This window comes from Myxine glutinosa, chromosome 5 (genome assembly GCF_964187855.1).
Source record: "Myxine glutinosa chromosome 5, kmMyxGlut1.1, whole genome shotgun sequence".
NCBI lineage: Eukaryota > Metazoa > Chordata > Myxini > Myxiniformes > Myxinidae > Myxine > Myxine glutinosa.
This window is the reverse complement of record NC_136265.1, coordinates 171,335,934-171,349,336: the sequence shown is the minus strand read 5'-3', so window position 1 is coordinate 171,349,336 and position 13,403 is coordinate 171,335,934. Positions and strand designations below refer to the sequence as shown.

At 41.0% G+C, this 13,403-nt stretch overlaps 1 protein-coding gene across 4 annotated transcripts in view; it reads right to left on the bottom strand.

Moving 5' to 3' along the window:
• Nucleotides 1–271: 271 nt before the first annotated feature.
• Nucleotides 272–13,403, bottom strand: part of LRRC45 (leucine rich repeat containing 45) — a 110,535-nt gene continuing 97,403 nt past the window's right edge. For all 4 annotated transcript variants that reach the window (XM_068115570.2, XM_068115572.2, XM_078779079.1 and 1 more), the window contains 3 exons: nt 4,062–4,209; nt 3,772–3,965; nt 272–1,093 (listed from right to left, as the gene is read on the bottom strand). In XM_068115570.2, the coding sequence (XP_067971671.2) occupies nt 3,772–3,965; nt 4,062–4,209 (342 nt within the window). In that variant the 3' untranslated portion in view covers nt 272–1,093. The remainder of the gene's footprint in view (nt 1,094–3,771; nt 3,966–4,061; nt 4,210–13,403) is intronic.

The window sequence follows — 13,403 nt, the reverse complement described above, 5'->3', positions numbered from 1 at the left end:
GATATCTCAAAAAGGTATGGACGGGTTCGGACAACTTGGTGGACGAGTTGGTTGGGTGACCTGGGGGATTTCACCATTTCCTCCACACATTCGTGCGACTTTCAAGCATCCCCAGTCCCTCTTGGAATTTGTCACTCACGTGTCATCGTAACTGGATGGGAATCCACTTTTCCAGGAGGTAGAGTGGATGGGAAAGGGAGTTGGATAAGTAGGAAATGTGCCGCAACCGGAATCCTGAGGAAATTGCCATTCGGAATACACAATGGAGGGGTTTACTGTCAAATCAACTTTATGAAACCCACAAACAATATTCTCAGACACTGTCGAAAATGTGCATTGGAGCTATATGCAAAGTGCATTGGAGGTACGTGCGAGACAGAAATACAAAGGGAAATACAAAAGTCAAGGGATTGTAAATCATGGAACAAGTCAACCTAAAGAGAAGATGGGATAAGGAAGCCTTTGGGCTGGCTTCAGACAGACACTGCAAATAAATGAAATAAAATGAGAAACGTGAATTAAGCAAATGTGTTGTATATAAGGAGAATCACGATTGGGTGTTCCTCTCTTTTGATATTTTTAGTGACATTTTGAACTTCCTGGCTTATACTTTTGTTACAAGTTAATCTCGAGTCAACTTAGCCCAAATAAATGTTGGCCTTATAAAGCCAGGTATCTTGTAAAGTATGAAACAAAGCAATATTTCATATTTTAAGGCAATAGCTGTAGAAATGGAACACTTTGCTTAATGTGTAATAAAGGATTTTAAACAAGAATTCAGTTGGCCTTGTACTCTACTCTCTTTGCCACTTGCTGCTGACCAAAGCACATGCCTCTGTCTTCCTGGGGTCATCCCTCTTGTGAGCAAGATGCAGCCGCCTTTGGGAAGTCACAGATGGAGTTCGCCTTTTGTTGAGTCTCAGCTGAGGGGAGCCATTCTTAGACACCAGGCAGTCAAAGGCATTTGGAAGATGGTGCCTGTTGGTCAGTACCATGCGGCAATAGACCGGAAGGGAGAATTGGTTGAGGAACCACTGAAGAATCCTCGTGGTCATCGACAGTGCATCTGCTTAAAAGAAGCTTCCAACTTCAGCTGTGAGGAAGGGTGATGTAATTTTACTTGTAAACTGACAAGCTCTTCAAAAAGCAAACATGGCACATACACAAAGTCAATTCAGGCCTCACACAGTTACTGATCTTGCATCAATTTATCAATCACAAAATTAACGTTTTTATCTTGCCAAAACGAAGTTTTTGCAAGATGTATCAGTCAGCTTGTATGTTTGTTTGTTTGTTTGTTATCTTGCCAAAACGAAGTTTTTGCAAGATGTATTAGTCAGCTTGTATGTTTGTTTGTTTGTTTTTTTGTTTGTGGTTAATCATTTTTTTTTCACGTTTAGATCACTCTGTAGACCACAGTTATTATTGGAAACTCCTGTAACTTCGCATATCAGAGTCCTATAGAGATACCCTTCAGCACACAAAATTTTGAAGGTCAAGGTCAAAGGTCAAGGTCACTTTGTGGTCAATCATGGAGGTCGACGAAACACTAATTTTTTGAGTAACTTTGATCGGATCGTCTCCAAACTTCATGGGAATCTAGTATATGGTCCGGCGCTCAGCTGATTAGTTTTTGGTGGCGATCGGCCTTGACCTTCATGGTTAGCGCTGGAGGTCGAAAATTATTGACCCCAAGGTCAAATTTTGAAATCGTAGGTACCATATCGAGTAATACCTCATATGAATGCCCTTGATGAGTGCTTCCCAGATCTGTAAACAGTTTGACGCTATGACGTCATCTGATGACGTTATGACGAAAAAACGGAATTTTCATGAAAAAATTATTTCCTCAGTTCTCATCAAAATCTTTCAATATTTCATGTGCGTTGGTCATGAAGACATACTATTCACCATACGAAATTATTAAGGTCAAGGTCAAAGGTCAAGGTGTTCACCTCAGTGTGACCTGAAGCAAGTCACTCATGTTCACATTTTGGCAAGATACGGTTCACCCTGTGGGTGACATATGTTCATTTGTTTTTTTGTTTGTTTTTTTGTTTGTGGTTAATCATTTTTTTTTCACGTTTAGATCACTCTGTAGACCACAGTTATTATTGGAAACTCCTGTAACTTCGCAGATCAGAGTCCTATAGAGATACCCTTCAGCACACAAAATTGTGAAGGTCAAAGGTCAAAGGTCAAGGTCACTTTGCGGTCAATCATGGAGGTCAACGAAACCCTTATTTTTTGAGTAACTTTGATCTTATGATCTCCAAACTTGGTGGGTATATAGGGTGTGGTATGGCGCTCAGCTGATTAGTTTTTGGTGTCGATCGGCCTTGACCTTCAAGGTCATTTTGAAGGTCATTCAATTTTGACCAAAAGGTAAAATTTTCAAGTTTCAGTTACCATATCGAGTAGAACCTCAAATTGAAGCCCTTGTTGAGTGCTTTCCAAACATATAACTAGTTTGACAATGTGACGTCATTTGACGGCGTTATGACGAAAAAACTGCACTTTTCATGTATATTGTATTGCTTTAGTTCGCATTGTTTAGGTCACTCTGTAGAGCACAGTTCCCTTTGGAAACTCTTGTAAGTTCGCATATCAGAGTCTTTTAGAGATACCCTTTAGCACACAAAATTTTGAAGGTCAAGGTCAAAGGTCAAGGTCACTTTGCGGTCAATCATGGAGGTCAACGAAACCCTTATTTTTTGAGTAACGTTGATCTTATGATCTCCAAACTTGGTGGGTATATAGGGTGTGGTATGGCGCTCAGCTGATTAGTTTTTGGTGTCGATCGGCCTTGACCTTCAAGGTCATTTTGAAGGTCATTCAATTTTGACCAAAAGGTAAAATTTTCAAGTTTCAGTTACCATATCGAGTAGTACCTCATATGAATGCCCTTGATGAGTGCTTCCCAGATCTGTAAACAGTTTGACGCTATGACGTCATTTGATGACGTCATGACGAAAAAACGGAATTTTCATGAAAAAATTATTTCCTCAGTTCTCATCAAAATCTTTCAATATTTCATGTGCGTTGGTCATGAAGACATACTATTCACCATACGAAATTATTAAGGTCAAGGTCAAAGGTCAAGGTCACTTGGCAAGATACGGTTCACCCTGTGGGTGACATATGTTTATTTCATTTTTTGTTGCAACAATTCAGGAAAGAAAACCTTATGCGTTTGGCACTTCTGATGTAACATTATAAAGTATTTAGGTTGATTATTTAGCCATGCAATGCCATGGTCATATGATATTCTGCAAAATTATTACCACGATACTACTAATTGCAGTACTGGGACAAGTAAGATCGTTTGGTACGAGTACGAACAGCTCTAAACTGTTGAGGTGCTGCCATGTTTTAGGATTTGGCTGATAATAAATTTTCATTGCATAAAATAAATAAATAAAGGGCAGGCAGGATGGCCAAGAGGTACGCACACTCGCCTCCAAGCTGTCTTGCCTGGGTTTGAATCCCGATACAGCTATCAACGGTTACCCCGGTGTTTCACAGGCAGGGCGACTCATCCATGTGTGCGCCATCCCTCGGTTATAAATATGCGTCCCACCTGACGGCTTTATTTGATGGACGTTAAAGATCCAACGGTGTCCTTCGCGAAGAGTAGGCAAGCTATCGCCGGCCTCATGATCAAATTACAAATTCCTGCCCTAACCAGCAGAGGGCATTGCATCAGTGGCACAGCCGCACCCTCAGCCAACGATGCTATTTATTGTGTGTTCTCGTGTGTCCGTTACACACCTAGGTACCATCTTGGCTTGCCGTAGGTATGGAACGTAAGAAGGAAGCCATCGCTGACTGTAGGGCTCGTGCACGCCTCGCTTCATCATCACGTGCACGACATGCTTCCACTTCGCGTTCATGAAGTTTCACATTGAGCTGCTCAATCTGTGTTTCACTCTCCAGAAGAAGATCTCTGTGGTTCCTTGCTTGAGCTGCAGCACATATTTCCATTATACAAGAAAAATTAAAAGAAAAATTTAAAAAATCGCATCAAGGACATTGAAAATAACAGTGACCATCAAACTTACTTTTCAGTTGTCGTTCAAGAACTGCGACCTTTTCCTCAAGGCCTTCCTGCTTAGTCAATTCTGCTTCCAAATGTCCGATTCGCTGTTGAAGTTCCAACCTGACTTTGGTGACTTCCAACATGGCTTGCTCTTGCTTTCCCATGAGCTCCTGAAGAGATGAGGCATTTTTGTTTGACACCTATTACTAAAAGGATACACATCCGTCCACGCATGCGTGCAGGCATGTATTTGTGCAAAAAATAGAAGAAGAAGAACAGTGTAAGAAGAAGAAGAGCACATTCCTGCTGTCATAGAATAAAAAAAAAATGGTATTGATGGAAAGTGTAATAACCAATTTATTTGGTTGGAAAGCGAATGTATTTACTTGGAAAAAATATTCGTGTCCATTTAATCGTAAGGACGCCTGTTTTTTAAAAGCCCTCTTTCTGGCATTGAAGATGAAGTGGGAATGGGAGTTTTATGTCATGGATCAAACGGTAACATTCATTATTCTATGACAGCAGCAACCCTTTAGATTTTAGAAGGCTATGGAAGGAGCACCCAACATTATATATAGTAATATTTCACAAAGCAATATAAAAATATATAGAAGTACATGGAATTTTCTGTCCACAACCTTATGAGACATCCTGTTCACAGACAAACAGACAGCCAGACAGACAAAGGTGAAAACAAAACGTCTGACGTGGCGGAGTTAATCAGAACGCAACAGAGCAAAAGTAATCACGAGAAAAAGAAGGGGAAAACACACCAACAGCAGGACTAAAAAAAAATAGAAGGAGACTTGGACAAATAAGGGATGTGGAAAGGACAATATGGATACAGAAGCAAATGTTTAGAAAGGAAAAACTGGAAATTTGGAAAGAGGTGGGGTTTGGTTGGTGAAAGGTGGGGGGAGGGTGGGAATAAAGAGGTAGAAAATATCATGGTTTTGGATGGGGGATGATCTGAGATGGTGGTGAACGGCTGTCTTGAAGACCTGGGAGAGGAATGAGATTGAAGAGAATGTGGAAGTTGGTTCCAGAGGTGGGAAAGAGGAAGAACAAATGAGTGGAGTTGAGCAGTGATCCTGGACACACACACACACACACACACACACACACACACACACACACACACACACACACACACACACACACACACACACACACACACACACACACACACACACACACACACACACACACACACACACACACAGTATTTTTATGCCTCCGCCGCCAAAGGCATTATGTTTTCAGGTCCTTCCATCCGTACGGGCTAAACCTCGTTTTTCTCAGCAACCATATGTCCCATTGAGACAAAACTTTCAGGGTGGGAGTGACACCCATGCAGAATGTTGTTATGATAATTGTGACGTCATAGGTCACGTGGTATGGCAGGCATCTTGGATTCAACGCAAATAATTAAAATGTTATTTCTTGGAAACCGCTGAATGGAAAAATTTGAAACTTGGCACATTGTCAAGTACTCCCAATGGGAAACAAAATCATGATGATAATGACATCATAGGTGAAGTGGTATACCAGCCAAAAATATTTTAATTGAATTCCTTATCCTAAAAATCTGAAATTGCATGCACATGATCGATGACCCATTTATATTGAAATATTAAATTTATGACATCATAGGTCACATTGTTTGGCAGCCATATTGGATTGAAAGAAAATATTAAATAATTATATCTCTGGAAACGCTCACCCTATCGATGCTGAATTTTACAAATATCATCTAATAGTCGGGTTCACTATGTTTTTTCGTTCAAATTTTTTGGAGATGAGCAAAACTATACATTTTTGGAATATTCAGAGCATGAGGAATCCAAAAATTAATGTTGGCATTTGTGTAAACACTTTTGCGAAAATGACACTCAGGACAGTGATGTAGATCTGTAAAAGCATATTCCTGAATGGTGTAGACCAAGTAGATCCTGTGTATAGGACGTATAGTTCAATCTGATACTAACAAGGCTGCTTTCTTGCTTTATAAACCCATACCTATAACTTCAAAGGACTTGCAATATCATGTATTATGCAATACAGTTACATCACAAATATAAAGACAATGGTTTTCAATTACCTTTGTTTGTTGCTTTTCTATAATCCTGAGCACTATTTTGAGGCCTTTATTGGATTCCTTGACCCAGAAAACATAGGATTAGCATATTTAATTAAGTTTCTAGGTTGACTAGAAGCCGAGATAGCGCAAAATATGTATTTTATGGTGGCCATTTTGAAAATCCAAAATGGCGGCCATTCAGGTGTCTGTGCAAATGCCAACATTGATTTTCGGATTCTCCATGCTCTGATGATTCCAAAAATGTACAGGTTTGCTAATCCCCCAAAATTTTGAACGAAATTATATTTTTTAATATAGTGAACCTGACTATAACATCACTGTTGCATATAATAATAATAATAATAATAATAATAATAATAATAATAATAATACATTTATTTTATATAGCACTTTTCAAGAAGCCCAAAGACGCTTTGACAGAGTACAAAAAAACAAGTGCAAAAAGACAAAAATCAACAGGTAAATAATCAAAGCAAAAGGAAGCATATAGTTTGAAAATGATGTTGTAGGTCATGTGGTATGGCAGCCATATTAGCTTGAAAGCCGATATTTAAAAAAATCCCTTCTCTGAAACTGCTTCACCGATCGATGTGAAAACCGTCATGTATGGTAAAAATGTGATACTTGAGAACAGCTGAAGGGATTTAAATCAAACTTGTTTATTTTTAGCACAGTGAACGATGGCATCTACCCGTTGTGGGACTATGCGGAGGCATATTGGCGAAAGTCACATTGTTCTCGTTAAACTCATTTTCGTTCATACAATAACAGTACGGACCAAAAGGAGGGACTGGCCCGTGATTTGGTACACTTGCCTCAAAACTCATAATAGCTCAACTCACTTCGGGCATTTCACTTTCATTCATTTTTAGTCTCCGATACCAAATCACAGTCCAGTCCCTCCTTTTGGTCCCCACTCCACTGCATGGGGCTGGCTGGCTTCGCCCTATAGAGTAGATAAAAAAAATAATTCTATTTATATAGTATTAAAGTCAAGTTTATTGAATTTAAGAAAAATCATTCATAGATCCAATAAATATCTGATCATGTTTTATCTCTGATAAGATCCATTCTTTTAGCACAGGAATCACCATATAAAATGTTGGCAAATATTACATTATAATTTAACTCTTGGTTTAGATATCGCTGTTGAGCTAATATGCAATGATAAACCTCTCTTAATGACCTAGCCTGACCTCCTCCTAAGCCCCGCCCACTTTCCCCTAAACCACGCCCACTTTTATTAAGCCCCGCCTGCCTCTACCCTCATTCTACTTAATCACGCCCACTTTTGTAAGCCACGCCCATTTTTATAAACCCCACCCACTATTACATAATTTCGTGTTATGTTCTGTCCCACAAGGCTGGGAATTTCCAAAGGAAACCACACCCACCATTCTTATATAAAGGGTGGAAACACAGGCTAAATTCAAACAACTTCCTGCTTCTCTTGAGAATGGACTACTGTGCTAAGCTTGAGTGGGATGACTTTGGAGTTCCTTGGAGTCCTACTACCTGTGTGGAACTAAACCTTCAAATTGATGAACTGGATTCAAACCTCTTATCAATGAAGGTAAGTTTCTTTTAATATCCACAGCATTTGATTTATACATATAATAATCTTGTATTAAATTAATACTTTGTTATTTTCTTTCACAGGAAATTGTATCTGAGATACAAAATGAAAATACTACTTTTACCACAACTTGGGATGAAATTATTGATTTGTTTAAGACCTTATGAACAACCATGACCCCCAGAACAAGTTCTACCTTGATAATCCAACCAAAGAGACTTTAACTCACTAAATTTGACTCACACAAATCTATGAGACTCACTAAATTTGGGAAAAACATATGAGTTCTGCCCGGATGGTTTTAATACCTACTGTTACGGGGTCCTCACTGATCTCCTGGTCTCGGTAAACCTCCGAACCCGAGGAACCCCGGCAGAAAAATATATTACCCTGTGTTGAAAATCAATCGTGAAACCACACCAATGATTATAAATGAACAAACTTGTATTATAAATCCCACCCAGGTAATACGGTACAGTAAATGGCCATTCAGAGTGCACTCCATATATATCTTATATAAAGTCAAGTGACTCACGGCTCTGCCAGCAAATGAACGGACACTCCTCAATGTCTCTATGACTTTTCCCAAGGCGAATGGGATTCGCTCCAGCGGTCGATGTAACGAAATCCGGTCGAAGCACGAATCTCGCTCTCCAGTCGATATCCGAAGCGTGTACAGTGGGCAAGGGTGCTCTTCCCGCCAAACTGTACAACGGCGCCCTCCAGAGGTGCACCTTCACCGCTCCCTCAGCAAACCGCAACGTAATTGGAGACAAAGCGGTCTCACCCACTCATCCCCGACAGACGGTAGGATGTTGGGGAGAAGATGACACGAAGCAAACCTTCACAGGTCCGAAGCACGGGGTTCAAGATGGCCGACGGCTCTGGCTTGAGCCGATGCGACGAGGCAAGGATTCGGCGGAATCTCAGCACCCCAGATCTGTCTAAGCAGATTTCTCCACTCCAGCGAATATTCGTATCGCCGGATGTCCCTTCCAGGAACTCAAAATCCCCTCGCGGCTGTCGGTAGACCTGGCTCGTTACGGAGCGCTGATGTCACCGTCTTCCCCGATTTTGCACGCGCTGCTTCTTCTCTTCACCTCATTGTCTTCTCCTTCGGTTTCCTGTTTCACTTTCAGCTATCCTTTTTAACTTTTGATAACCGTTCGTGAATAATAAACCTTGTGAAACTAATAATAATACATAATATCAGAAACATGTCCAGTGGGTGAAAACCACAATAACGGAAGTCACACATCCGTAACACTACCTTGGAGACTCACTAAATTTGGGGAAACCATATTATGAGTTCTGCCTCGATGATTCTAACTGTGGAGCCTACCTTGGAGACTCACTAAATTTGGGAAAAACATATGAGTTCTGCCTGGATGGTTTCAATACCTACCTTGGAGACTCATTAAATTTGGAATAAACATATTATGAGTTCTGCCTAGATAGTTCTAACTGTGGAGCCTACCTTGGAGACTCACTAAATTTAATAAAATCAGGAAAAGAGTTTTGCCTTGGAGACTTTGAAAACTGGTTTCATTTTGGAGACTGCCTGTGGGGTCTATCTTGGAGACTCTTCCTATCTTGAAGACTTTGCTTATGGATTATGCAAAGAACACTCTTTGGATCCTAAACCAATGAACATTCTTCTTTGTTTGATGGTGCTTGATGAAAGGTAAGTTCAGTTTATGGAAAATAAATTGTATATATATATATATATATATATATATATATATATATATATATATATATATATATATATATATATATATATATATATATAGTAACGAATTTGAGAAGTGTAACGGTTTTGAGAAGTGTAACAATTTTGGAGAAAGTAACGAATGTGAAAAGTATGGTTTTGTTGTGTGTAACACCCTCGTAATGTAAATAATGGTCGCAGCCGTCCTCCTAGTTAATTCCATGAAACTTACACACAGGCCACGATATATCTTTTTAAATAGTTTATTTCCTTATTCTATGTAGGCTAAATATGTGTTTCCCACTAGATTGACTCTGCATTGCATCAAACGAAATAAAGCGTAGGCCCCTCCGATGATCCATGGCAGCTCAAGTGCCAGGGATTCCCCCACTTGAGCTTTGACAGCAACCGTTTATTGCAGTACTGAACTGCTGTGCAACGTGACGGCGCCTTACCTGCAGCTGCTGACCGGTTTTCGCCATTTGCGGCCATTACGAACAAGGGGAGTGGCTAGAGAAGACGGGTCGCCCCCCTCGTCATAGGGGGGAGGAGTAAGTCGGCCCCGCTCATCCAACCCAGAACAAGGGGTTTGGCTAAGAGAGGGCGGAGCGGGAACCCCCGAGAAAGTGCGCGAAGGTTCGGTGAAAAACCAATATAAGCCGCCGCGGGACGCACTCCACGCTCTTGCTCTGACCCCGTCCTCTTGCTTGCTGTCGCTCGTTGTTGCTGGGGAGAAGGAAGACGCCTGAACGAGCAGGTGTGTGCGAGCCATCGTGCGACCAGCTGCGCTGCAGCTAAGGGGGCAGCTAAGGGGCCGCAGGCCACGAAAAGGACGCGCCAGGCAGCAATCCACGCTGGACCCTCCATTGCCTCCCAAAACAACCATCCATCCTCAAGCCATACCTGCCTGCAATATCCCCCGTGTAAGTGTGAACGTCGTCTGTCTTGAATGTTGTCCTGGGGTTTTAAAGTAAATTGAATAGTATAAGCTAACGATTCACTGTGTATCTGCTCCTTCCATTCGCTGAATATAACCGATTGCTCTCGTTGCTCTGGCTTGTGAAAATACTTAATAAATCCTGTTATTCCTCCGTACTTCTTCTTCTTCTTCATTCTCGTTCGGTCGCTTTAGAGGTTTCCCGATTGAATAGCGGTGGCGCGATCCGGCCAAAGTTTGGGGTAAATCGGGTTTTAGTTAGGGGAATAACTGTTCGGTCGCGGTAATACCAACCGCTCGGTCAAAATAACATCTTCAACCGCGTCCGTAACAATATATATATATATATATATATATATATATATATATATATATAACATATATATATATATGTATATGCACGTGCACCAACCGTAGCACGAACGATAACTATAAGCTGCGCTTCACTTCCGCTGAGCTTGGGGACGGTGAGTGAGCTTTAGCGTGGCTCTTCCTTTTGTATGCATTTTCTACACATATCACACATCTTACACACATATCACTATACATACTTGTCTGATATACATGCCTGTTGTTTCTGTAGACTAAGAAGAAGACCTTTGTTGGTCGAAAGCTTGTCGAAAATTAAAGATAGACCGTCCTGAAGCTACGTCCGCATCTGATATAATCTCCCGATTTTATATATATATATATATATATATATATATATATATATATATATACAGTGAAACCTTGACTTACGAGTTTAATTCGTTCTGTGACCGAGCTCGTAACTCAATTTGCTCGTTTCTCAAATTAAATTTCCCCATTAAAATGCATTGAAATGCTATTAATCCGTTCCAGCCCCCAAAAAACCACACCAATTTTTTTTGTTACGTGTTTTTAAATAAGAAAAATGTACTTTATAAATAACAAATAATGTATAAACAAGCACGACCTCGTATATACTGTACGTAATAAGCGGCGTTACGCGCGCTGCTTGTAAACAAGGAGGAAGCGGCCAACGCGGTAATTTGTAAGAGTCTTTATTCAAGAGCTCACTGTAACACTGGCGCGCTCCGGGCTGCGCGCCGGTGTATATCCTGAGGCCACGCCTACCCGTCGGCGTGGCCCCCGCCCACTTGGTGCGCGGAATGATGTCACCACGCCAGTGAGCTTCCGTGTCCGCCACAATGTAAAGAAATAAACTGGTTTTATTAAGTGTATTTACCTTGAAGATCAGACGAAGATGCTGGCGGAGGTGGAGGAGATGACTTTTGCCTTTTTCGCCACACTTTCCTCGCTTTCACTTGCAGGGCGTTTCAATAAAAACCTGTCCAACGAGGTTTGTTTCTTCCTCCCTTTCAAAATGTTTCGATCGTGATCGTACTGCTACGATCGTACTGCCTCGCCAAGTCGACAACACGCACACCTCGCTCATGTTTTTCGACGATTGCGTGTTTTATATCCAAGCACATCATCCTCTTCTTCTTCTCAGTACTGCCCTTGGCACTCAATTTCTTAGGACCCATGGTTAAAACTAAGAAATTTTCCAAAATAACCAAAATGCGAAAACAAAGCAGCAGTGATATACGGCAGAAATGCTTGCACGGCAAGATAACCACGTGACTGGAACCCACCTGGTGGCGGGTGGCGTAAGCTCCAAAATAACCAAAATGCGAAAACAAAGCAGCAGTGATATACGGCAGAAATGCTTGCACGGCAAGATAACCACGTGACCGGAACCCACCTGGTGGCGGGTGGCGTCAGCTCCAAAATAACCAAAATGCGAAAACAAAACAGCAGCGATATACGGCAGAGATGCTTGCACGGCAAGATAACCACGTGACCGGAACCCACCTGGTGGCGGGTGGCGTAAGCTCGTAACTCAGATCTCGGCTCGCATCTCAAAGCAATAAACCGCCCGAGCGACGGCTCGTATCTCAGAAAACTCGTAAGTTGGTGCACTCGTAAGTCAAGGTTTCACTGTACATATATATATATATATATATATATAGGAATGAATTAATAAATTTTTAGATATATATGTATATATATTTTAGATATATATTAATGTATAGATATATAAATTTTAGATATATATATTTATTATATATATATATATAATATATATATAATATATCAATTTAGATACATATATATACAGACTTGGCATTTAATATGGAATATTTTTTTTGTGGGGTTGAACTTACTTTTCAAGATGACTTAGAACCAAAAGTTCATTGGAATTATGTTGAAATTATTCTAGATTTTGTTAATGTGACCTTTAAAAGAAACATAAACCACATTTGACATTTCGAAGCAAATAAATTGATCCTTGAAATGATGTAAACTGATATCGAACTCAATTCACGGACAGTACTGTGTTAAACTTCTGTACGTTTTCCAGAAGTATCTCTTTATTTTGCACATTAGCCAAAAAAAATTTCAACAAAAACAAAAGCTAAATTATGACTGGGATTACGGACAGTAAAATTACAGTTCAGTACTTCGTGTAACCCCCACGAGCATTCAGGAGAGCACGTACACGTCGATGCATGCTGTTCACGAGATTTACCAAGGTTTGGACAGGAATCGCTTGCCATGCAGTGACAATAGTCTGCTGCAATTCGCGCACAGAGGTAGGCTGCTGGTCCAAGTTGTCGATTTGACGCGTTAATTCTGCCCACAAGTTCTCTATCGGATTCATATCCGGGGACATGGCAGGCCACTCCATATGCTCTGCACCACGGTCAGCAAGAAAGTGTTGGATCATGCGAGCACGATGAGGCCGTGCATTGTCATCTTGGAAGACAAAGTTTCCTCGAAAGGCTGCACGAGCAAATGGAAGCAATGTTTCTTCCAGAATGACCCTGTACTTGAACTGGTTCAGGTTTCCATTCAGAACAACCAGGTCAGTTTTTCCCCCTGCATGAAAAGCAGCCCAAACGGTCACCCCACCCCCTCCAGCTTGGACTCTTGGCACTATACAATCTTCGTTGTGGGCTTCATGCACTTGTCTGCGCACTCGGACGCCGCCATCTTGACGATAGACCAGAA